This window comes from Dysidea avara, chromosome 1, assembly GCF_963678975.1.
Source record: "Dysidea avara chromosome 1, odDysAvar1.4, whole genome shotgun sequence".
NCBI classification, from domain to species: domain Eukaryota; kingdom Metazoa; phylum Porifera; class Demospongiae; order Dictyoceratida; family Dysideidae; genus Dysidea; species Dysidea avara.
In genome coordinates this window covers 52,152,196-52,176,770 of record NC_089272.1, presented here as the reverse complement: position 1 = coordinate 52,176,770, position 24,575 = coordinate 52,152,196, and the positions used below count along the sequence as shown (strand labels likewise).

The window sequence follows — 24,575 nt, the reverse complement described above, 5'->3', positions numbered from 1 at the left end:
ATTCAGTTAGAACTTACTAGCTACCATGCATGTTGTAATTGCTCTCCTTGCTTATTTATCCAATTGTGTTGTAAATTGTCAGTTATCCACATTTATAACTGCATGAGTCTATAAGACCATCTGCATGCTTCTGATAGCTATAAAGTAGCATACATGCACAGTACCATCATGTGTATTTCTGCAGACAAAGTGAGATCATGTATATAAGATTTAGGTACATCAGCATAGGACTAGCTATAGTGGGAAATGCATGGGCATGGCAAGGATAAAATGCATGTGTAGCTATACTGATGAATAAATTTATAGTTACAGCTCAGTAGTAAGTAGATTATTATGTTGTGTTCTAAGTTCACTCAGCTAGAAATGCTTGTAAAGACAGCCCATTGTAGCTAGGTGATGGCAAGGCTAGAAGACACTGAGAAAAGGCATAATACGCATATGTTACGTACCATACGCGTATGTCTGTACCGTACGCGTATGGTACGGAAAATCGTACCGTACGCGCATGGTATGTACCATACGCGTATGGTACATACCATACGCGTACGGTACAAAATACGCATATGGTATAGAACAGTGTCAAGGTTTCGAAGTGGACAAGAGTGAAGATTTAGCGGCCGCACACGAAGTCGTAGAGTCTAAGACTGGTTAATTTAAAGCTTTGGTACAGGCGAGAGCAGGTGATTCGGGGACAGAGATTGCAGATTAGCCATGTAGATTTAAGATTAGATAGCTAGCTACTGGAAAGTCAGCTCAGCTGGTTTTCCCAGGGGTGAAAATCCCCAAAAGGTACAATCACATGCATACTGTACATTCTATTAAACTATAATAATTAAGATTAATTAAGTAAGTGTACAAGGCCATGTGTGACTTCTCTGGGGAGGCACATTTTTTAAGCCTATATTTTTCTTTTAGAAATTTCATAGGCCTGGTCATATTGTATTAACTTTGGGACTATCAAATTCAATAGTTTTGGGTGCAACAATATTGGGGATTGGGGTGTTTAAGGGCGATATTTTGAGCCTTTTAATGCCAGGAGGGGCACCACTTATATTAGGTCCTGTTTTGGTTTTACTTGAAACTGTTAGTTATTTGACACGAATAATTTCTTTAGGAGTTCGTTTGGCAGCAAATATTTGTGCTGGGCATTTGCTTTTGAGTATTATTTGTGGGTTTGTTATAAATTTATTAAGTATGGGCTGATATTCTCTTGGATTGGGGCTGGTCTTATTGTTATTTTTTATTTTTCTTTTAGAAATGGCGGTAGGCCTGGTATTTTTAAGCCTATGTAATCCACGAAAGTAAACTCCCACTGTAGTTATTTGTTGCTAGTTATTGCCTATAGCTATAGCTAGGTGTCACTGAGCTGCTGAGCATGAATTTTTTCAGGACAGTTAGTTATTGCTGCATGCCGGAGCCAAAATATTGTTTCAGTGTGTAACCAACGGCAGACTGATCCAGCATTGATTAGCACTTTTTCTTCTGATACAGATCAAGGAAAATTGGTCAGTCAAAAATAATAGCTATAGCCTTTTTATAATATTTGCAATTGTGTTTTACGTACGTAGCTATAGCATGCTAGCCTATAAAACACTGCTGTAATATTACACAGTAACCTATACTGTAACATTTTTATGTGACATTGATTTGTATAATTCTACACAGAGGACTGGAAATCTGACCATGCGGCATTGCATACTGGTATATCAAAATGAAACAAAAGAGCTTTCTGGCAGAGCTCAAGATGGTTCACAATGTGCGTGTAACACCAGATGGAAAGGACATGTGTGCAAGTCTTTTAAATGTTTGACTTGTTAAATATTACTTAAGTCTGATTCATGCACAATACCACAGTGTACATACATATAACATCATTAATAAGCATCAACATGGTTTCAGGCCTTCTCATTCCTGTCAAAGTCAGCTACTGCTACTAACCGATGACATTCTTTAAGCTATGGACGAAAAGAAACAAGTAGATCTGATCTTTTTAGATTTTTGCAAAGCCTTTGATGAAGTGCCACATAGATGGCTATTAAACAAACTAAAGCACTATGGAATTACTGGTAACCTTGTTAAATGGATAGAACAATGGCTGACTAAAAGAAACCAACAAGTAACTCTAGAAAATCATGTGTCAAATAAACTACCCGTAAAGTCTGGAGTTCCACAGAAACCGTATTGGGACCTCTCATGTTTTTGTTGTACATTAATGACATTAATGAAAATATTTCCTGAACTGTTCGGCTATTTGCTGATGATTGTGTTATGTATAGGATAATTGATTCCTTAGAAGATTCACTGTGCCTTCCAAGAGACCTCAGTACCATTCTTAACTGGACTAAAAAGTGGCAGATGCAATTGAACATTGACAAATGTGTAGTATTAAGGTGTACAAGATCAACATCTCCCATTAATTATAACTATAATTTAAATGACGAAACTCTTCAAGTAACAGAACAACATCGATACCTGGGACTTATTTTTCATGAAAGCATGCAATGGTTGCATCATATTCAAGCTATGTGCATTAAAGCAAGCAGATCCTTAAATTCTCTTCGGCGCAACTTAAGTAAATGTAGTAGTAATGTCAAGCAAAATGCCTACATTACCATTATAAGGCCATTGTTATAGAGTATGCAGCTTGTGTCTGGGACCCTTATCATGAATACTTAATATATGACATAGAAAAAATCCAACGACGTGCTGCCAGATGGGTCCTTTCTGATTTTAGTTGGTACAGTAGTGTGACAGATATGTTGAACTTCCTTGAATGGCCAACCCTACAAGAGAGAAGACATATTAATAGGTTAAGCCAATTTCACAAAATTGTTCATCAGCTTACTCCTTCCATACAGCTACCATCTTATTTCTCACCAACTCAATATCCAACTAGACAGCTTCATCAACATCGATTTATCATCCCAGTCAGTTCCACTATATCGTATCAGAAAAGTTTCTTTCCGAATACGTTAAGAGAATGGAACACTTTACCTAACAACTTTATTGAAGAGCAATCCACAGAAATTTTTACCGACCACCTTGTCATCACACAATAAATAATTTTATGTATGCATGTATGTGTTAAATGTTTTCTTTTGTTTGTAATTACCTGGGTCAATTATCAGCTATGCTGTCTCGACAAAGTATATAATCATAATCATAATCAGCAAAACGTTTGCTGCTGCCAGGTAGCTAAGGGCATTAGCTAGCAAGATTGCTAAGATAACCATCGTCTCTAATATGAACGAGCAAGCTTCACCCGCTATCGAGGTTGCTATTTACTGTAAGCTACAGTTACTGTAGTTAAAATGGCTTTTGCATGACTATAGCTAGCTAGATACGTACACCCAGCACTTGTAACCTCTCAGGGGTACGGATAGCCCTGTATAACATATAGGGCTATCCGTACCCCTGAAGATGCTGAGAGGTTACAAGAAGATTTATGTGCATTACAAGAATGGCAGCAGAGATGGCTGATGAGACTAAATGTATCAAAGTGCTTTACCATGACTGTTTTACATCCTAGAAGAAATAAAATCATTACTCCCTACAGACTACACAATCATCTCCTCTCACCTGTTGAACATTACAAATATTTAGGCATCATTATTCAGAGTGATTTGAAGTGGCACCTACATATCCAATCTATCACCTCCAAAGCAAATCAGATGCTTGGTCTGCTAAAGCGTAACTTGAGGACATCATCTATTCACCTTAGAGAGAGAGCCTACCTTAGCCTAGTACGCCCTAAACTTGAATATGCAACTACAGTCTGGAACCCTCATTTAACAACTGACAAGATCGCTTTAGAAAAAGTTCAGAGGCGTGCTGCACGATATGTCAAAGGTATATACTACTATCATGCTAGTGTAACACAGATGGTTAACGAACTTAAGTGGGAATCACTAGAGTCTCCGGCGAAGAGAACAGCTCTCCTTAACTATGCTATACAACATTCATAAACAAAATGTCTATTTACCACCTGAATACATACCTGAGTTTCATCTACAGACATCACAGTATCAGCTACAGACCAGATCATGCCATATGTTCAGACTCACCATCAACATCAAGGCAATGGAACGTACTACCTCGCTACATCTTTGAAGCGAAAAACACTGACATATTCAAATCTCTGCTACGTAACTATTATTTTGCAATCAATAGCTAACATATTTATTATATCTGTGTATATTCTTCTGTTAGTGAAGTTTTCACAGCAAAATTAAATAAATAAAAGCACGAGAGTGACCAGACCAATGCGAAGCTACAATCATCCGGGCACGACAGAGCTGGCAAAATGCTCGTGGGCTGGCACTCAGACTATTTCTAGTCTAGATCTGGTCCGTAAAATAGACTTGAACGTATTAAACACTTAGCTTGCTAAACAGGAACTTCCGGTCCGACGGTCCGGTCCGGTCCGTAAAATAGACACTCCCCCACTGGGTGGTGTTAGTTTGATTTTGCCTGATGTGCGATTTGGTTCGGTTCTGTAAAATCTGGTCACATATATAATAAATAAGATGGGACCAAGCACACTACCCTGCGGGACACCACTAGTGACAGTAGACCACTCAGAGAGTGTTCCACGAACAACTACTCGTTGCTTCCTGTTTGATAAAAAAGCTTTAATCCAATGAAGTATCGAGCCATTAACACCATATGCTTCTAACTTAGTCAGCAAACGTCTGTGGGGAACCTTATCAAAAGCTTTTTGGAAATCTAGGTACACAACATCAACACTAGTTCCATCATCGATACACCTAGTCCAGTGTTCCATAACAGTCAATAGCTGCGTCTCACAAGATCTCCTGCTACGAAACCCATGTTGCTCATTGCAAAAAAAGTCATTTGCTTGGAAGTAAGACATTATCCTATTTTTAATAATTGACTCAAGCATTCTGCAAAATAAGTAAGGCTGATTGGGCGATAATTGCTAGGAAGATTTGTATCACCTTTCTTATGAATGGCAGTGACTGTTGCTAGTTTCCAGCATGAAGGCAAAGAGGACTCCTGTAACGATTTATTAAATAGAAGATAGAGGGGTAAAATAAGTCCATCTTTGATTTCTTTCAACACACGTGGGTGACAGTTGTCTGGGCCACAAGATTTATTTGGCTTAAGCCGGTTGAGTTCAGTTAATATATCACAGTGTGTGATGGTAATATTGCCTAAGTGGTGGCCCATAGATTTATCTGGTAAAGATGGCAGATCTGCTTCTGGCTCAATAGTAAATACACTAGAGAAAAAATCATTTAAACATTGAGCTGTTTCACGATCAGAACAGGTGAATGATCCATCCCCTTTCCTTAAGGACATGATATTACAGCGCACTTTTGCATTCTCTCTAACATATTTCCAGAACACAGATGGATTTTCTTTGACACTATCAACAAACTTAAGTTCAAAATTGGATTTAGCCCTTTTAACAGTAGCAGTGGCAATGTTTCTCTTTGTGGTGTAGGAAAGATAATCGACATGATGGTGAGTGGCTTTATAGGTGTTCCATCCTTTATGTTTCTGTTTAATTTTTTTTAAGAGTAGAAGAATTTAGCCACGTAGGTTTAGAATTAGATTCAAACGTTTGAGTAGGAACATATTTGTCAATAAGAAATAACAGTTTAGAGTGGAAAAGTAGCCACATTTTCTCAGTATTGAGTCCTTCAAAGAGTACTTCCCAGTTGGTGTTCATGTTTTATTTTACAGACTAACCAAAACATAGTGAAGGAAACAGACAGTACGAAAGCAGGAGAACGAATTGTTACTCAAGAGTCAAGAATATTTTGAAATACGTATGTATAATTATTAAATACCATTTCTATTACAGGCGCATTATTTAGAGTGAAGAGTATTACCATAGAAACGGCTTCTTTAACAACAGAACCGTGTTGAGTAGTAGTTGAAAGCGGTTTGCTTCTCTGAGGAATTGTAGTGCTTAAAAGGTGATACTAAAGTGTTTACTTGTTCGTGAATAATTACTGGACGTTCACTATCTCGTTCATTGTTTCTTCAGGCGCGTTGAGCTCACTATCTGAGTCGTCTCGTGTGACATGCCGAGTTTATTAAACTGGCTCCAACGGAAGTCACCACTGCTCGTGAGGGTTTAGGCGCCTTATCGTGACACAGCAGAAATAGTTCAAGACTCAGGGAAAGCCGAGAATAAAATTCAGCGGACTCAGTCGTATCACTGACTAGTACGTACAGTATTCAGCCCACTCACCGCTAGCTACTAGTGTTTGGTGTGTAAGAAGTTGAAGACTTGAGGGAGGAGAGGAAAGCCACCTAGCTTAAACATGGCGTACATATCATGTCCGTCTGCTTTCAGTTCAGCAGCCAGACACAATTATAATTATATTGCTGGTAAGGTCAGTAGCCTGTATCATTGTCAGTGTCTTTACATAATTACATGCAGATTCACTGGAATTATCTAGTAAGATATATCATCTGCAATTAACAAGAATCTTTATGATACAATGTACATTGTGTGTCTTCGACTTCATCAACTTTCCAAGTTATTTTTGACCTGTAAGGAGATAATGTTTATAGTTACGTAAGCACATATTTCCTTTTTTTAGCAGGGATGTCTCAATGTCACTGAGAACATAGAATTTAAACAATATCCAGTAAGTGTGTTAACATATGCATCAATTTGTAAACACATATTACAGGTGCCACAAGAAATCAGTGAACAAATAGACAAACAAAAATAATGATGAACTTCAGGTAGCAAAAAAGTGCTGTTTTGCATGATAGCAACTGTACTTATTTTAGTTTACACTACCAATGGTGCTGGTCTGGCAGAATTGTTACAACTTTGTTGGCAACTGCGTGTGACGTACCTTCAGCCATACAGGTAACAAGTATGTGATTGTTGAATATTTCTTTACTATCCTGCTATTTACTACAGCTGATAACATGTCATGTGGCAGGCAGTAACTCCAGTGAAGTGGCAGTGAAGCATCGTTTGCTGATGATGAAGCCTTGCTACTGATCTCTTGAGTGACTTTCCAATATTATAAAGCTGGATATTGTAAACATTTTGTTACAATTTTGCTGTATGTCTTTAACATCATTTGAGATTTTATACGGAGTTATTTGCAGAATTTCATGGAGTAAAGGAAACGCCTTGCATGCTTATGTGAACTCTCCTAGAGTAACTAAAACTCCCTACAATAGATTTTTCAAAGGGTTCCTGTTACTCCTTTGCAGGGTGTTAGTTACTCTACACAAAAATATAGGGGTGTTAAATCCTCCCTACACTGGGAACTCCCCTAGGGGAGTAACAGTTACTCCTTATTTTTAACAGTGTATAGCTAGCTGAGATATAAATTCCTAGCTTACATGACTGTGCTCCACTGTGGCTAGCTAGCATCATACCTGTTATTGTATAGCTAATACTGTAGTATTTCAAACTATATACTCATATGGTATGGATTGCTATACCATACGCGTATGGTACGCATTCTTGTATACCATACGCGTATGGTATAACCATACGCGTATAGGGGGTGTCTATATTTTACGGACCGGACCGGACCGTCGGACCGGAAGTTTCTGCTTAGCAAGCTAGGTGTTTAGCAGGTCTATTTTACGGACCAGACCTGAAGAGTTATAATTAAGGCATGCGTGCACGTGGATCGATATTTCCATGATCGTGCGTGTTTTTTAAATCCCGTGTGCAAAGCTCTAAAGGCTGAAAGCTTAATTGTGAGAGCTGATGTTTTCGCGGGTTTTCGGGCCTCATCAGAGCTAGTGGAGTTCGGTAGCTATCTCAGCATAATGTAGTGTGTCATTGTTTCGAAGTAGACAAGAGTGAAGATTTAGCCGCACACGAAGTCGTAAGACTGGTTAATCTAAAGCTTTAGTGCAGGCGAGTGTAGGTGATTCGGGGACAGAGATTGCAGATTAGCCATGTAGATTTAAGATCAGATAGCTACTGGAAAGTCAGCTCAGCTGGTTTTCCCAGGGGTGAAAATCCCCAAAAAGGTACAATCACATGCATACTGTACATTCTATTAAACTAATAATTAAGATTAATTAAGTAAGTGTGCAAGGCCATGTGTGACTTCTCTGGGGAGGCATATTTTTTAAGCCTATAAGAGTGTAATCCACGAAAGTAAACTTCCACTGTAGTTATTTGTTGCTAGTTGTGTGTCACTGAGCTGCTGAGCAGTCTGAGGAAGAAATTTTTCAGAAGGACAGTTAGTTATTGCTGCATGCCAGAGCCAAAACATTGTTGCAGTGAGTAACCAATGGCAGACTGATCCAGCATTGATTAGCACTTTTTCTTCTGATACAGATCAAGGAAAATTGGTCAGTCAAAAATAATAGCTATGGCCTTTTTTATAATACTTGCAATTGTGTTTTACGTACGTAGCTATAGCATGCTAGCCTATAAAACACTGCTGTAATATTACACAGTAACCTATACTGCCGGTAACATTTTCATGTGACATTGATTTGTATAATTCTACACAGAGGACTGGAAATCTGACCATGCGGCATTGCATACTGGTATATCAAAATGAAACAAAAGAATTTTCTGGCAGAGCTCAAGATGGTTCACAATGTGCGTGTAACACCAGATGGAAAGGACATGTGTGTAAGTCTTTTAAATGTTTGACTTGTTAAATATTACCTAAGTCTGATTCATGCACAATACCACAGTGTACATACATATAACATCATTAATATAAGCATCAACACGGTTTCAGGCCTTCTCATTCCTGTCAAAGTCAGCTACTACTACTAACCGATGACATTCTTAAAGCTATGGATGAAAAGAAACAAGTAGATCTGATCTTTTTAGATTTTTGCAAAGCCTTTGATAAAGTGCGGCTATTAAACCAACTAAAGCACTATGGAATTACTGGTAACCTTGTTAAATGGATAGAGCAATGGCTGACTAAAGAAACCAACAAGTAACTCTAGAAAATGTCAAGTAAACTACCTGTAAAGCCTGGAGTTCCACAAGGAACCGTATTGGGACCTCTCATGGTTTTGTTGTACATGAATGACATTGATGAAAATATTTCCTCAACTGTTCGGCTATGTACTGATGATTGCGTTATGTATAGGATAATTGATTCCTTAGAAGATTCACTGTGCCTTCAAAGAGACCTCAGTACCATTCTTAACTGGACTAAAAAGTGGCAGATGCAATTGAACATTGACAAATGTGTAGTATTAAGGTGTACAAGATCAACATCTCCCATTAATTATGACTATAATTTAAATGACGAAACTCTTCAAGTAACAGAACAACATCGATACCTGGGACTTATTTTTCATGAAAGCATGCAATGGTCGCATCATATTCAAGCTATGTGCATTAAAGCAAACAGATCCTTACATTTTCTTTGGCGCAACTTAAGTAAATGTAGTAGTAATGTCAAGCAAAATGCCTACATTACCGTTATAAGACCATTGTTATAGAGTATGCAGCTTGTGTCTGGGACCCTTATCATGAATACTTAATATATGACATAGAAAAAATCCAATGACGTGCTGCAAGATGGGTCCTTTCTGATTTTAGTTGGTACAGTAGTGTGACAGATATGTTGAACTTCCTTGAATGGTCAACCCTACAAGAGAGAAGACACATTAATAGGTTAAGCCAATTTCACAAAATTGTTCATCAGCTTACTCCTTCCGGCCATACAGCTACCATCTTATTTCTTACCAACTCAGTATCCAACTAGACAGCTTCATCAACATCGATTTATCATCCCAGTCAGTTCCACTGTATCATATCAGAAAACTTTCTTTCCGAATACTTTAAGAGAATGGAACACTTTACCTAACAACTTTATTGAAGAGCAATCCACAAAAATTTTTACCAACCACCTTGTCATCACACAATAAATAATTTTATGTATCCATGTATGTGTTAAATGTTTTCTTTTGTTTGTAATTACCTGGGTCAATTATCAGCTATGCTGTCTCGACCCAGTATTAGGCATTCCAGTATCCGAGATTTTTTGATAAAAAAATTCTCCGTATATTCCCCAATAGAACCCTGGCACAAAATGACAACTCGTGTTTAACTTGGGATTGCTCCGTCGTCCGAGCTCCAATGAGGGTGAAAGTCGCTGTGGGGTTTGTCCACACGCTGATCATCATGAAAATCTTAGTTTTATCGTGCGCGTTACGTATAAGTAAGTTTTGTGTTGTTTTGTAATCTTTTCATGCCTTGTAATGTATGTAGAATACTTTAAAACTTTAAAAAACGTACGGTCGGGTGGAAGGTAGTCACTGGTGCTTACTTTAAAGTGCGTAGTTACTTCGCTCGGGTTAGCGATTTTCAGCTCCAGAGCAATTTTCTGATGGTTGTGTCATCAGCTCAAAAGTATAAACCACTTCAAAGTCGGCATAACAATGCCATAATTGAAACCACAACTCCACCTTAGGTATTGTTGCATCATTGTGGCACCTCCACTTTAGTTGTTTACCTTTATAAGTTGTTAACTTGATGTTTTTACCAACTTGAGATAGCCACTTGCCTATGGGCATACACCATTGTATTGAGAAGTGTGCAGTAGGTGAAACATATTTGCTCACCACAAAGCATACAAAGATCGCTGAGATCCGATAAGACCTGAAGTTACTCTCATTACATGTACAAACTTGCAGCTAGAAGCAACTGCAGTTTCAAAATAGTCCAGATTGCTAGATGGCTTCCTGATTCAATTGTGCCATTTTCCCCTGTAAAATGTATGGGGAGCCCTGGAGAAAAAATGTACCTTTTTTCAGTTTTTAAGCACTGTGCATGCCAAAGTAGCTACTTCCAACCCGACAAACTATATATTTCTGAGATCAGCAATCAATACTCTATCTATTGAGCATATAAAAAGCCCGCTTTTCCAAAATTTTAAGATCAGTCTGGAATGCCTACCAGTATATAATCATAATCATAATCAGCAAAACGTTTGCTGCTGCCAGGTAGCTAAGGGTATTAGCTAGCAAGATTGCTAAGATAATCGTCGTCTCTGATATGAACGAGCAAGCTTCACCCGTGAACAGTTGCTATCGAGGTTGCTATTTACTGTAAGCTACAGTTACTGTAGTTAAAATGGCTTTTGCAGGACTATAGCTAGCTATAGGTACGTACACCCAGCACGAGAGTGACCAGACCAATGCAAAGCTACAATCATCCGGGCACGACAGAGCTGGCAAAATGCTCGTGGGCTGGCACACAGACTATTTCTAGTCTAGATCTGGTCCGTAAAATAGACTTGAACGTATTAAACACTTGGCTTGCTAAACAGGAACTTCCGGTCCAACGGTCCGGGCGAATTTTTTTTTTGTACGAGGTTTTGTAACTTTAATATTTCCATTTAATGGTTTTACGGAAATATCCATAAAGTGAACGGATATCAATTACTCGACCCTGCACAATCGAACGTAATCATTTTAGTTGCACTGTAGACTATACAGCTAGACTCTGTACGTAGTTATGCTTAAATAGTCAGCGAGTTCACCTTAAGTCATTGAAGGACCCTCCTAGTAATAAACGCTATTTTTAAGACACGCATGCAATTAGCTAGTTAGCTATTCATTGTGTCCCTAGACCTTAATTGTTCCAAAGTGTCCCAGTGGTTCAAATATAATTGCATGCATTTAAAGACACATTGTACATAACTGACTACTATAGCCGTACTGAAATTCCACAAGACTAACAAGACTGCAAAAAGTTGGCCACACTGTGATATGATGAGTTCACCATTTTCCAGCATTTTGAAGGCCCTTTGAAACATTGATAGAAAAGTTATGAGGGCGTTTACCCTTGGGCTCTCTTCTTGTTGGCATGTTGTAGCGATTAGTGTCATTTTCTTTTCCTCCGGTACAATTCAATTTTAGCTGTCTCCCTGATGTAACTGTTCCTTTACCCCTAGGTGTCCCCTTTCGACGGCTACCTGCAGCAGTTGCCTGCACTGGGATTCTATACCCTCTTCTTAACAAACCAGGTTGAACAGTCAACTTTTCCCCTGGAGACCATGCAAATTGATGCAAGGCAGAAGCAAGCTTCGCAGTGGTACTACTTGCACACATATCTTGATATCTCTTTACAAACTTTTCAATTCCTGAGACCATGTTATAATCTTGATACTTTTGTTGCAGGTGTTTTGTCATGTCTTCCATTACAACTTTTAGCTATGACAATGTTTCAGAATTCTGGTCAACGTTTGCATCTTCTTCAATTTGCATCTCTTCACTGATTTCACACGTGCCATCCTCAACAACGATTGGGATCACAGCACTCTCTTCTTCCTCGATCTCAGGGAATTGCCTTTTACTATCACAAAAAGTTTTTTCATCAGATGCCTGCGACACAGCTGCATACATTGACAAGTCAGCCTCTGCCTTTTCTCCTAATGCTATATATGCCATCAGCTTCCTAGATTCAGGGTGCATGGAAGGAATAAAATTTATACTTGACTTATGAAAGTTGATAGCAACTGCTGCCTGGTGACTGCATGGAGACCCATCACTTCCTAGAACACATGTGCAGAACCCCACAGACATATCCACTGTATACACATCGCCAGTATCCCTTGAGCTTACAACCTTAAACTGATTATTGTTGTCCGTAGTGTATATGTTTTCCAGCTTAATTTTGCTTGCATTGATACCTTTGAACTTCATAGATACGTAGTGATCAAACCTGCAATGAGCTAAGCTGAGCAGCTTCCTCTGATAGTAAAGTTCTAAAGCATCTGTCACAAAGTGAAACATTTGAATGAGATTGTAGGCTTTGATACGACTAAATATCAATTCTTTGAGAATTTTCATGCCAGCTTCTGAATAATTGTTAGTGTGATTACCACGAACTGGCAAAGAAACACGAAAGCAAAGAGCCCACTGGTGTCTCTTGGTCCAAAGAGCTTTCACATAATTGCAAAAGTGGGGGTACTTGGATGCTGTAGTGTGCTTTAACAAATCACTGTAGCTCTCATTTAGTAATAGCTCAGATTTGCTATACAAAAGCTTTTTTAGCAAATTAATTAATATCACACGATCTCCCTGAACAATTTTGTTTTTACCATCGTATAACCATGTCCATCGTCTCTGCAAGAAGTGGAATGAGCAAAGTAACAATGTTGAAGAAGGCCATACTGACTGCAAAGCAGCTTGTTCTGCTGCACTGTCATCTGTAAGTATGACTTTAGGACCAACACTTGTACCGCTGTTGTAAAATGCATCTTGCGGCCACACCTTTTTTAAATCTGATAAAGCTGAACATAATGTAGATTCCTTTTCATCTGATGTCAATGTAATTCCTAAAGGAATGGATCCTCCTGCATGATTAGTTGAAAAAAGAAAGACAGATGTATTGAAGCGATCAAGGCAGGAAGTTGAATCACAATACATGACTTCTGCCGCTTGTGGGAGGTTCTGATGAGCTCTTGTCATCATTGGAGTACAAATGGTAACAATCATTGGCTGAATAGCACATTTACTTCTTTTTGGAGGCTTGCCAGAATCACAGCAATCACTAATTTCTCCATCATCAGCGGATTCTCCTTTATCATTGGGCTTCATGCTGTCAAAAAACTGTAAAGTTGCTTTCCCACCTATTGAATTATATTTTTCATTATATAATCTTATTTCTTCTTCGAGTTTTTCAAGCATTGATTTTCCATTCTGTAGTCCCAGTTCTGATTTTCTCCATGTATCAAACAATCGCTTACATCTTGAGGATTAGGATTGACTGAGCTATCTGCTAGTGTGGCCTGTGTTGAATCTGGATCTCCCAGCAGTTGTGATTCGTGATAGTGTCTTGCAGTAGCAGCTGAATGGCCCAGAGCAAACAGTGCGAAGTATGCATCCTTTGTTTCTTGGGATACTGATTTAAAGCTCAAGGTATGAAAGCATTTGATCGGATGGTTATGCTGAAACAGAAGTTTGACATACAAAGGATGGCTACGCTGTAAGGAAGTAGCCTTGTTGTTTGTTGCTAACAATGTAACAGAGAGTCTTGAAGGACAATTTGTTTTTTTGTTCCGTAAGGTACTAACCATAGTTGGCTTTTTAGGCTTCTTGCTTTTAGCGCTTAGCTGCTTTGCTGTAAGCTGTTTTCGATAATGGTGGCAATGCATGTCCAGCTTATACAACACTCTTTTTAAAGATGGATTGTATGCGCGGGTCTTGCGATATGTGCATTGGCTTGACTGAAAAAAAAGCTGTAATCCAATCATTAAATTCTTCTTTGGAATGCAAGTTAACTCTAAATTCTACATTGAAACACTCCTTAGGTTCACCAGAAAATGCTTCCTGTGTCAAATCTTCGTACTTCTCGATGACATAAGTGTATGACATATTTGTACTTGTAGATTTTGGTGGAAGAATTGCCTTTAACTCATTATTTAAGTCATCCCATGTAATAATACAATTAAAACTATCCTCAAATGCAGTTTCGTCAACTAGTTCCATCTTGGGTTCTGTATCAATTGATTTCCTACTTTCATCAAGTTGTAAAAGCTCAACTGGTTGCACCTCAGGTTCTGTAACAAAGGATTTATTGCCGTCATTGAGTGCTAAGATATTGACTGGTTGCACCTTTGGTTTCATAAACATTTTACCACTACTGCAAAAAGGATCCTTCTCTTTTAGTGGCAAACAATGATCCTTCTCTCCTAGTTGCACAGAGTCACTTAGTAGCGTGTCACGAGTCAACAATAACTTTGTGTTAGCCAACTCATTTGCTATTCTCTGACGAATTCTAGGCATTTACACCTATAGTGAAGATAAATAATATTACTGTCAGTGATATAAACACCACATAAGATAGGACATAGAATTAAAGCACCACTAAATTAAAATACTACTGCAGACGACCGCAAAGTATGCATATGCATAGTACAGCACTTCCATAAAGATATGCACCTGAAACATGATAAATTGGATACTTTTGTGCATGATCCTGAATATTAATGTTGATAGGACTGAGACAAATCGTAACAACCTTATTTCCTGAATGTCCAAACAAAACAAATTATTATGACATGGATATGCTATCTATGGTTGCACTTTAATTAGCATATACTAATATTCATAAAATTACAAAGCTTGTAGCAATAGCTATGGTGAAAGATCTGTAAAAAGGAATAAGGGAATATGAGAGTGCTTAAATTATCTGTATGATTTCATACCACTATACAAACACCATATTTTAGCTATGGCATAGTTCATACATAACCTTGACGCTCCCCTCGAATAAGAGCCACTGCTTGTATTTAAATATACTGGTTGAATTGTTTGTAATACATGCACATTCAATACTGAATCCAGGAATATATTTAAGTCAGCTATCTGATTAAAACAGCACTTTTATGAGAGTAACTTAGTGTATAAAAGCATTTAAGGAATCAGGTCAGTTATTGGAGAGTCCATATAAATGCCCTGGCCTTAGTGCCACACAAGCCCATGGTAGTCTCTTTGAAAAACAGCCACCTTTGCATAGTATCTGGTTAGTTTTCCTAGCTGAAAATCACAATAACCATGGCTACCAAACATGGAAAAATATTCAATGTGTACATCGTACAACATATGTACCTAGCTATTATTACATTGTACATGTACCTGTGTAAAAGTCATTGGGTAGTCCAGTAAGAGGCATCGGGCATACTGTATAATATGATACGAAACAACATTACTATGTCATGTCTTAATAACAGTAAATCCCTTACTTCTAACAGAAATACTCCACAGTCGTACTGATTGTTCTGCTGTGGTATACTCTAATAACATTAAAATGTATTGTACATTTTCCACCAATATTACGCACACATTTAATCTTACACTCATAGTTTTGCATTGCCAAAGGTCCTTTGAAACAAGCTGCCGTTCATGAAAAAACATCCTAATTTTACAAAGCATAGCTCAATCGCTAATTAAAGTATTTCACATACTTTAAAGATTCAAAACAACAAGTTTGTTCAGTGTTCAACGAATCATAGTATATCATCTTCTTATTGGCTAGTTCTATTCTCTAATTAATAATCAAATACTTTAGCAAAGGTGCCATACTATGATTACTAACCATCATTGTCCAGTGGCTGTCATTTGAAAAAATAGCAAGCAAATAATCACTCTCCAAAAAGTGTACCTTAAATTTAGCAAAAAAACAACAAAAAAACATAGTAAAGCTAGTAAATATAAAATTATATCAGTATACGTACCTTTGAGTACCAGTTCTGCACACCAGAGTAGCCTGTCTCTAGTAGCTTCTTTGTAAAGAAACAGTTAAGAATAGTTAAACGTTGGGCACGACTCTGATGAAAAGCAGCTTTTCACAATTATGCTAACATTGTTACTAATTACCAAACCTTCTGAACATGATCTTCTAAAAGCCTTAGGTAGTCTGATATTACCTACAAAAACAGATACATAAAAAATATAACACCTGCAGAATCAACACTATGTAAGACATCATGAAGTATAGTTTCATGTTTACAATACGCAATCCCTGAATATCTACAAATCTGAAAATGCTCGTGTGAAACTTTCAAGACTTATGTACTTGAAACAGCTCACAAATTAATTTTCACTATAGTGTACGCAATCAATTGCTAATCAACTCAATCGTTGGAAAATATATTGAATGCATGTTGTACTATAGTACTGTCTAGAGGTAATGTTACACTTGCGAGCAGTTGACACTCGTGTAGCCCATTGTCGACCTGTGAATTTCTTTGGCATGTGTGTGTTAGTAACTCACCACATGTAGCCACAACACTCGAGCTCCCTCGGGTGGTTGCTCCAGTAACCGCATGCCTTCGCATGTGATGATTTCCAGTTCTGTGTCATGTCAAGTCAGGGCCTGGATTTGAGCACTTGTGAGGTATTGTAACATTACCACTGGGTGGTACTGTATATAAAACAGTGGGATTTAATGCAATGAAGAAGTGTCGCAGTTTGTTAAGTGTAATAATAACCAGGGTAAATATTTGACAAGCAAAATCCTTGAACCCAGTTGCAAGTGTTTTAACCAGCACTGATTCACATACATGCAATGTACATAATGACTTAGCTGTGAAGTGCTAACATTAATTGTACCTTATCTGAGAGCCACTGGTTTCCAGGAAGACAGTTGTAATATTCATCACCATGTTCTACAGTCAGGTTATACTCTGTACAATCCATATCAGTGAGGTCAATCACAGCTGACTCCCCTAGAAATGCAGTAAATCCAATTGTTCAATTATATCGGTGAATGCAAGACATTATTGGGACAAGCCTACGTCTATACATAATACCGTAACCCACCATAAAAAATGCTATGATTTTATTAATTAGAATTGTTAATACATTGTGGCATATTTTGAGTCATAATATACAATTAAATCAGTGTATGTGTGCTCTATCAGTAAACAATTCAAGCAAGACGGACTAACAGGTACACGATTGAGCCTTTATACAAAGGCTCCATCGAGTCACCCCAACAAATGCACACTTAATTGGCCCAATTCAATTGCTTCTAACCACGATACTGGCAAATACTAAAACGTACTGTAAATAAAATCACACTTCTCACCTGTAGCAGTATCACTATGGCCCTCGCTGCTTTCCATCTTTCTATTCCTTGGCACCCCCACAACGCCAGGCAACGACCCACAATAACGCGCCAAACAGATTACGTATAGTAGGCTTCCGGAAACTCCAGTTTATGTAGCTACTGGTGTACGAAGTTAAAGTGGCCAAACCTCGTCCAAAAAAAAATCCGCCCGGTCCGGTCCGTAAAATAGACACTCCCCGCGTATACGCGTATGGTATGTACCATACGCGTATGGTATGTACCATACGCGTATGGTATGTACCATACGCGTATGGTATTATTATTATTAATTAGCAAATCCCACCAGGGGCAACACGCTAATGTGCATTACAAATCACAAATTGTTTAGCTTATCTATAATGTTCTTAAAAGTGTCAAGGTTAATTGCGTTAATGTTGTCAATTTTCAAGTTATTCCAATCAATAATTGTTCTCGGCAGAAAAGAATACTTATATAAATCAATTCTGGATTGCAGCTGTGCAAATTTGAGGGGATTATTGGCACGAGTATATGATACAGGGGTTGGCTGGGGTAAACAATGGTTTGGTAGCACCAGTAAGTTTCTTACAATCTTGAATAATAATATAAGTCTAGCATTCCTTCTCCTACTTTTTAAACTTGGCCATTGAAGGTAATTAAGCATATCTGTAATACTGTGTTGTTGACTGGATCTGTGCCATGGTTTATTAAGAACAAATCTTGCAGCTCGGTGTTGGATCATTTCTAATTTGCTAACTGTTGTTTGGTGATAAGGATCCCAGATGGCTGAGCAGTATTCAATAGAAGGTAACAATAATTGTTTGTATAAGTGTTCTTTGATTTGTATTGGGGCATTATATAAATTCCTTTTCAGAATTCCAAGAAGACAGTTTGCCTTTCCACAAATATAGTTAACATGAGGTTCCCATGATAGTGTATGATGGAGGCGGATACCAAGATAGGTGTGCTCTGATACAATATTCAATGGAATATTAGACATTTTATATGTAAAAGTGCTTTTACTGTGGTGGGTTGTAAATTGTAAAATATTGCATTTGGGAATGTTAAATTCCATCAGCCAGTTGCTAGCCCATTGTGTTAAGGAATCTAAGTCATTTTGCAGTATTCTGTGATCGCTGGGCGTAGCTATAGTTTTAAAGAGTAGAATGTCGTCAGCAAATAATCTAATTTCACTCTTGATGTTTGTTACAATATCGTTAATGTAAATTAGGAACAACACAGGACCAAGTATGGAACCTTGTGGAACACCAGATGTAACTTGACATGTAGAAGATCTAGAGCCTTCTACTACAACCTGTTGGGTACGACCATGAAGGAAGGACTCTAGCCACTGTAAGACAGTTCCTCTTATACCATAGTAATTTAATTTGTAGAGAAGTCTAGAATGAGCTACTCTGTCGAACGCTTTAGAAAAGTCTAATATAGCAGCATCAACTTGCAGGTTCCTGTCAATATCTTTTGCAATGTCATTAACAGTAATGAGTAGTTGAGTCTCACAGGAATGTTTTGATCTAAATCCAAACTGGTTGTCTGAAAGAATATTGTGGTCCTCCAAATGCTTCATAATTTGACTCACGATGATATGCTCCATTGTTTTACAAACTACTGAGGTGAGTGAGATAGGACTGTAGTTGCCTGGGTGAGCTTTGGAACCTTTTTTAAATATTGGGGTGACATAGGCATGCTTCCATTGTAATGGGACTTCACCAGATTCTAGTGATTGTTTGAAAATATGAGTTAGAATGGGAGATAATTCGGCAGCTGTGGTCTTCAGTACATACGGATGCAAGGAGTCAGGTCCTGGGGATTTGGATGTGTCACAGGTACTTAACAAGTTGTAGACTCCTTGTTCGGTAATCTCAAATGTAGGTAAAGATGGAAATAAGGATGGACCTTTGTCAGGAATGTTACTATTATCTTCGGATGTAAAGACAGACTGAAAGTGTTGATTGAGGGTGTCTGCTTTTTCCACAGGATTGGTTATGATATGACCATTTATAGGATTTATTAATGTACTAATACCATTGTTTTCTTGTTTTCGTGACTTGATGTAGTGCCATAAAGACTTTTTGTTACTGTCTGGTGATGAAGTTAGGTTTGTCAGGTAGGATTTGTGTTGGTACTTTAGTTTATGATCTATCTCTTTTTGTAATGATTTATATTCATTCCAGTCACTATCTCGACAATAACGCTTTGCTCTTCTATAAACTCTTTGCTTTTTACGTATGAGTCGTTTTAAAGCAGAAGACAGCCAGGGAAGGTGAATTCTTGTACTTAATTTCTTGGTAGGAGTATGAGTGTTTATTATTTCTTGTAAATTGTGTAAGAAGAAGGACCAATTTTCATCTAAGCTTTGGGGTGATGCTTGATTTATTTCAAAGTAATCATGTGACAAGTCTGATAATTCCTCTCTTATTTTTTCCCAGTCAGCTAGCTTGTAAAGGTAAACAGTTCTGGGATGTTGTTTGATTACACGTTTAGGAATCTTGATGGATACTAAAACAGCGTCGTGGTCACTCAAGCCTGGAAGTGGTTCACATGATATCACAGAATTAGGATTAGTAGTAAAGCATAAGTCTAAAACATTTTGAGCTCTTGTAGGGAAGGTGACTAACTGAGACAGTTGGTAGTTGTGTGATAAGTCAACAGCGGCGGAGGAAGTAGTTGATATGAGGGGGGGCTCCGCTGAGCTGACCCAGACTTATTTCTATAGTTTGGTAAGGTGAGACCAAAAAAAAAAAAAGGTCACAACCAACTCACAAGAGCTTTCCACCTCACCAGCTACCATTTCTAGCTGATAAACTACATAAAAATCCTTACATAGCTCGCTACACACTGACTACTTTATTAGAGTGACTGCTCTATTAGAGTATCTCGATCTTTATCACGGTTTTCAGCCCCACTCCAAGAAAGGTGTGATATCATTCTGAGGGGGGGCTAAGCCCCCCCTCAGCAGACCTAGGGGGGGCTTTAGCCCCCTAGCCCCCCCCTTTCCGCTGCCTATGTAAGTCAATAAGTTTTTCACGAAAGTGACATGATACATAGGAATTTATTAGTGTACTGTTTTCCCAGTCAATACCTGGACAGTTAAAGTCACCTCCAAGAATGATTTGGGTGTGGGGATACTTTTGCTTAATCGTGTCTATGGAAGACTGCAAGTTGTCAAGTATTGTATCACTTGAGTGAGGAGGACAGTAAAAGGAGCCAACGATAAAGTCATTGTTCTTGTCAAGATGAACGTGAGCCCACACTATTTCAATAGTTGAATTGTCATTAATTTGTGTACATGGTATAGAGCTCTTTATGGAAATAAACACACCACCACCAGGAGTGTTTCTGTCTTTTCTGTATGTTTGATAATTATTTGGGAAAACCTCAGAGTTTAGAATAGATTCATTCAAATGTGATTCTGTCCCTATAATGATATCAATTGCATAGGTAACCAGAAAAACTTCAAGTTGGGTTCGTTTGTTAGTAACACTACAGAAATTTACAATAGACAGTTTCAAATCACTTAATACATTATTTGAGTTTGGGTTATTAGTAGAGTTATTAAATACCTGTGAATTTGAGTCAGGATTTGAGTTAGTTATAGTGGAAACAGGGAGTCAGGATGACTCCATGCTTGTGGCAGAGGTATTATTAAGTGGCTGTGCTGATACAGTTACATACTCTAATTTGTTACCGTCTGTACCCACTTTGCAATGAAGCTTGTTGTTGAGGTATAAGGAATCATTTCTTATTTTGATGTATCTCCGTTCGGTACCATTGTCAATTAGGGATCTCCTTTCCTTCAATAATAAGCGTTCCTTTTGACGCTCCTGGGGAGTTAGATCAGGTTTTATGTAGATTGGAGCTTCAAGCTTAGACTTAGAACTTAGGATGTCAATTGCTGTGTTTGAACGAAGGAACTTCACCAGAAGGGGCCTGGGACGCTCACTCTTTTGGTCATACTTACCGAGACGATACAAATCTTTTATATCACTAGGTTCAATGTCAATATCAGTTGCAGACAGAGCCTCCATCACGTTTTCCATGTCCTTTTTCATTCGGAGTTGTCTGTTGGTATTTTGGGGATTTTCTGCTACACCATACACAACGATGTTGAATTTCCTATCAATGTTGGTGGCATTTTGATAGACAGTGTTTGAAACTTTGTCAACAACTGGAGCACGAACAGTTTGAGTAGAAGTCTGCTGTGGTTGATTAACAAGGTCTAGTTTGCGTTTAAGATCATTTAGAGAAGTTTGAAGTGTAGTAATGGTCGACATTAAGCTGTCTATTTCTGCCTTCTGCGCTTGGATCTCACAGTATAGACAAAAGAACGTGTGTTCTTCGCCAGCATCTCTTAATGTTGCGAAGTTCGTTGCTGATAACCCAGTGCATCTACGATGTACCCACGCGTCACAGTAGCCTTCACAATAGATTGCATCATCACCTTTCCTGTGCTTTGTAGCTTCTTTAATTACTTCATCGCATATTGGGCAAGTACTGTTTCTTTTGGATTTCTTCTCGCGCTGGTTTGGGCTGTCTTTAGATCTCGGTCGTTTCAACGGCAGTAAACCTGGACTGGGAGTTGAAATTGCGTTCAACGACATTTCTGTTCACGAAGGGGAAGGAAAGCACAACTTTTCTTCAGGAGTATCTTCTTGGCAGCTTACTTTCAAGGAGACGACAAAAGTAGCTGCATACCACAATCGAAGGTTGTTTTTTGATCAAGGTACGAAATACGCATATGGTATAGAACATTGAGACTAAATTGAGGACTGAATTGCATGCCATGTTGTGCTTTTTCAATAATACCTAGCTAACAGTCAAGCTAACAGTCAAGGTTGAAGTGCCAATTTCCTCATATTCATTCTTTGCAAGCAAGATTTACAGAAAATGACACCAATGCCCACAGGATTGACATCGTTGCAGATACTTTTGGTAAACTGTAATCATTGGGTAGTAGCATCAGCTAGTGGAAATGCTGATAGTGCTGATGTTATTCTATATGATTCTAAGTACTCTTTGCTCCATGAGCACACAAGATTACTGCTGTCGCAACTTGTGTTTACCAAGAACAAGTATTTTACCGTTGGAATTGCTAATGTTAACAAACAATCTGGAGACAATGATTGTGGACTGTTTGCAGCCGCTTATATTACCAGTATTGCCCATGGACAAGATCCATCATCAATTGTGTACAATCAAGGCTTGATGAGAGAACACTTACTTACTTGCCTTGAGACTAAAAGAATGGCCCTATTTCCGACCATCAGGGAGAGAAGAGTGCTTCAATAAAAGATTGTGAAAACAGAAGTGTATTCTAGTGTAACTGTAGGTCACCAAATGACAAGAAAAGGTGATGTGGCCAAATGACGTGTAAAGAATGGTTTCACTTTGAGTGCATAGGCACTGATAACAATATTGTACCAGGACAAAAATGGTTTTGTAAAAACTGTAAATGAAAAGTGAAATCCTTACAGTTAGTATGTTATGTTAGTGTACACACGGCATGATTACTTGTCATGCATGATCTTGATGTTGGTGTATAGATGCATATAGTACATAGTTTTATTCTGAATCTCAGTCCAACTTAGCCATCTCCATGGCATGTACTAAAAATGGTGAGGTATATTTATATACATGATACATCTGCTACAAGAAATATTACACTTGTATAATACGAGCAGCTACAACTGCAAATTGCCTAATGGCACTATAGTGGCAGCCTATATATATATATATAAGCTGGACATTCGGTAGTTAAATTTTGGTACAAGGAATCATCACACTGAGCCAGTATGAAGAGCTAGCTAGCTACTGAGTCCATGCTGCTTGATCAGTGTTGTCCAAGTTACATAGCTACAATGCCAAACTTATTATATTCACTAGCTGAAGAGAGAGAGAAAACCATCATTATTATATGAGACACAAACATTTACACTAACATTAAGGAATCCTCGGTCACATGCAACCACCAGACAGGGTTGGTTAAAAATTCCTGGGTGGGCATGGCAAGGGAGTACAAAACATAAAGAAAGTATACATGCATGTACATTTAACTAACTAAAGAGTCAGTCTGGGGAGGCAGGAAACCACTCACGACAATCCCTAGCCATAAATATTCTTTGAGATGCTGTAATACACTTCTGCGAAGCAGAATCCAAAACTTCCCTTAGAGCTGCTTTTGACACTAATATATCCTGGTGAACATATTTAGTCGCTAGAATGCCGACCTCTGAGCTTTGGCCGGGCTAAATTTGATTGAATCCTCGAATCTCGGGTGAACCTCACTGCCTATATATATATATATATTTGTTAATGTACAAACTCAATCATGAGTATATTCGTACATATGTAGTTAGCTACTTATTTACAAATTTATATAATTGTTAAATAAATCAAGAGATGGAGCTTGGATAATATGATCATCTAGTTGGTTCCATAATTTTATTGTAAAAGGAAAGAAGGAGTTCATATAAGCATCTACCCTTGTTGGCAACTGCAGAAATCTTTGATGGTGACCTCTAGTTGTGGTGTTGCTTGGTCTAAACTGTTGGTGCACATTAATATCTACCATGTCATTAATTATTTTATACATTAGTGAGGCTCTCAAATTATTTCTTCGCTTCTCCAATGTGTGCCATTGTAAACTGTTCAACATTTCTGTCACACTAGCTGTTCTATTATAGTTATTCATCACAAACCTTGCTGCTCTTCTCTGTACCATTTCTAATTTATAGATGTTATGTTCATGGTATGGGGACCACACTGTACTGGCATATTCTAGAATGTGGCGAACAAATGTATTATAGCAGTGGCATTTAACTGTTGCAGGACACTTTGCTAGATTCCGTTGTAAAAGACTTCTTACTGAGTTTGCTTTTGCAGTGATCATGTTAACATGTTGTGTCCATTTAAGATTTTTGTCGATAATGACACCCAGATACTTTGTATGACTTACTGATGGTATTAAGGTATTAGATAGGTAATAGGATGATTGAACATAATTCATTTTATTGGTAAT

The 24,575-nt window shown here is 38.1% G+C and overlaps 1 protein-coding gene and 1 long non-coding RNA gene across 2 annotated transcripts; one reads left to right on the top strand and one right to left on the bottom strand.

Moving 5' to 3' along the window:
* Positions 1-15,257: 15,257 nt before the first annotated feature.
* On the bottom strand, positions 15,258-16,945 carry LOC136250998 (uncharacterized). Its single transcript, XM_066043367.1, has 8 exons — positions 16,724-16,945; positions 16,332-16,376; positions 16,185-16,277; positions 16,046-16,061; positions 15,915-15,994; positions 15,805-15,865; positions 15,693-15,743; positions 15,258-15,630 (listed from the first exon to the last, which is right to left on the bottom strand). The coding sequence occupies exons 1-5, from the start codon at positions 16,775-16,777 to the stop codon at positions 15,975-15,977; spliced, it is 228 nt and encodes a 75-aa protein (XP_065899439.1). The 5' UTR covers positions 16,778-16,945; the 3' UTR covers positions 15,258-15,630; positions 15,693-15,743; positions 15,805-15,865; positions 15,915-15,974.
* Positions 16,946-18,717: 1,772 nt separating this feature from the next.
* On the top strand, positions 18,718-19,865 carry LOC136268396 (uncharacterized). Its single transcript, XR_010706996.1, has 3 exons — positions 18,718-19,170; positions 19,240-19,383; positions 19,430-19,865. It is a non-coding gene; the product is annotated as an uncharacterized lncRNA (long non-coding RNA).
* Positions 19,866-24,575: the final 4,710 nt, after the last annotated feature.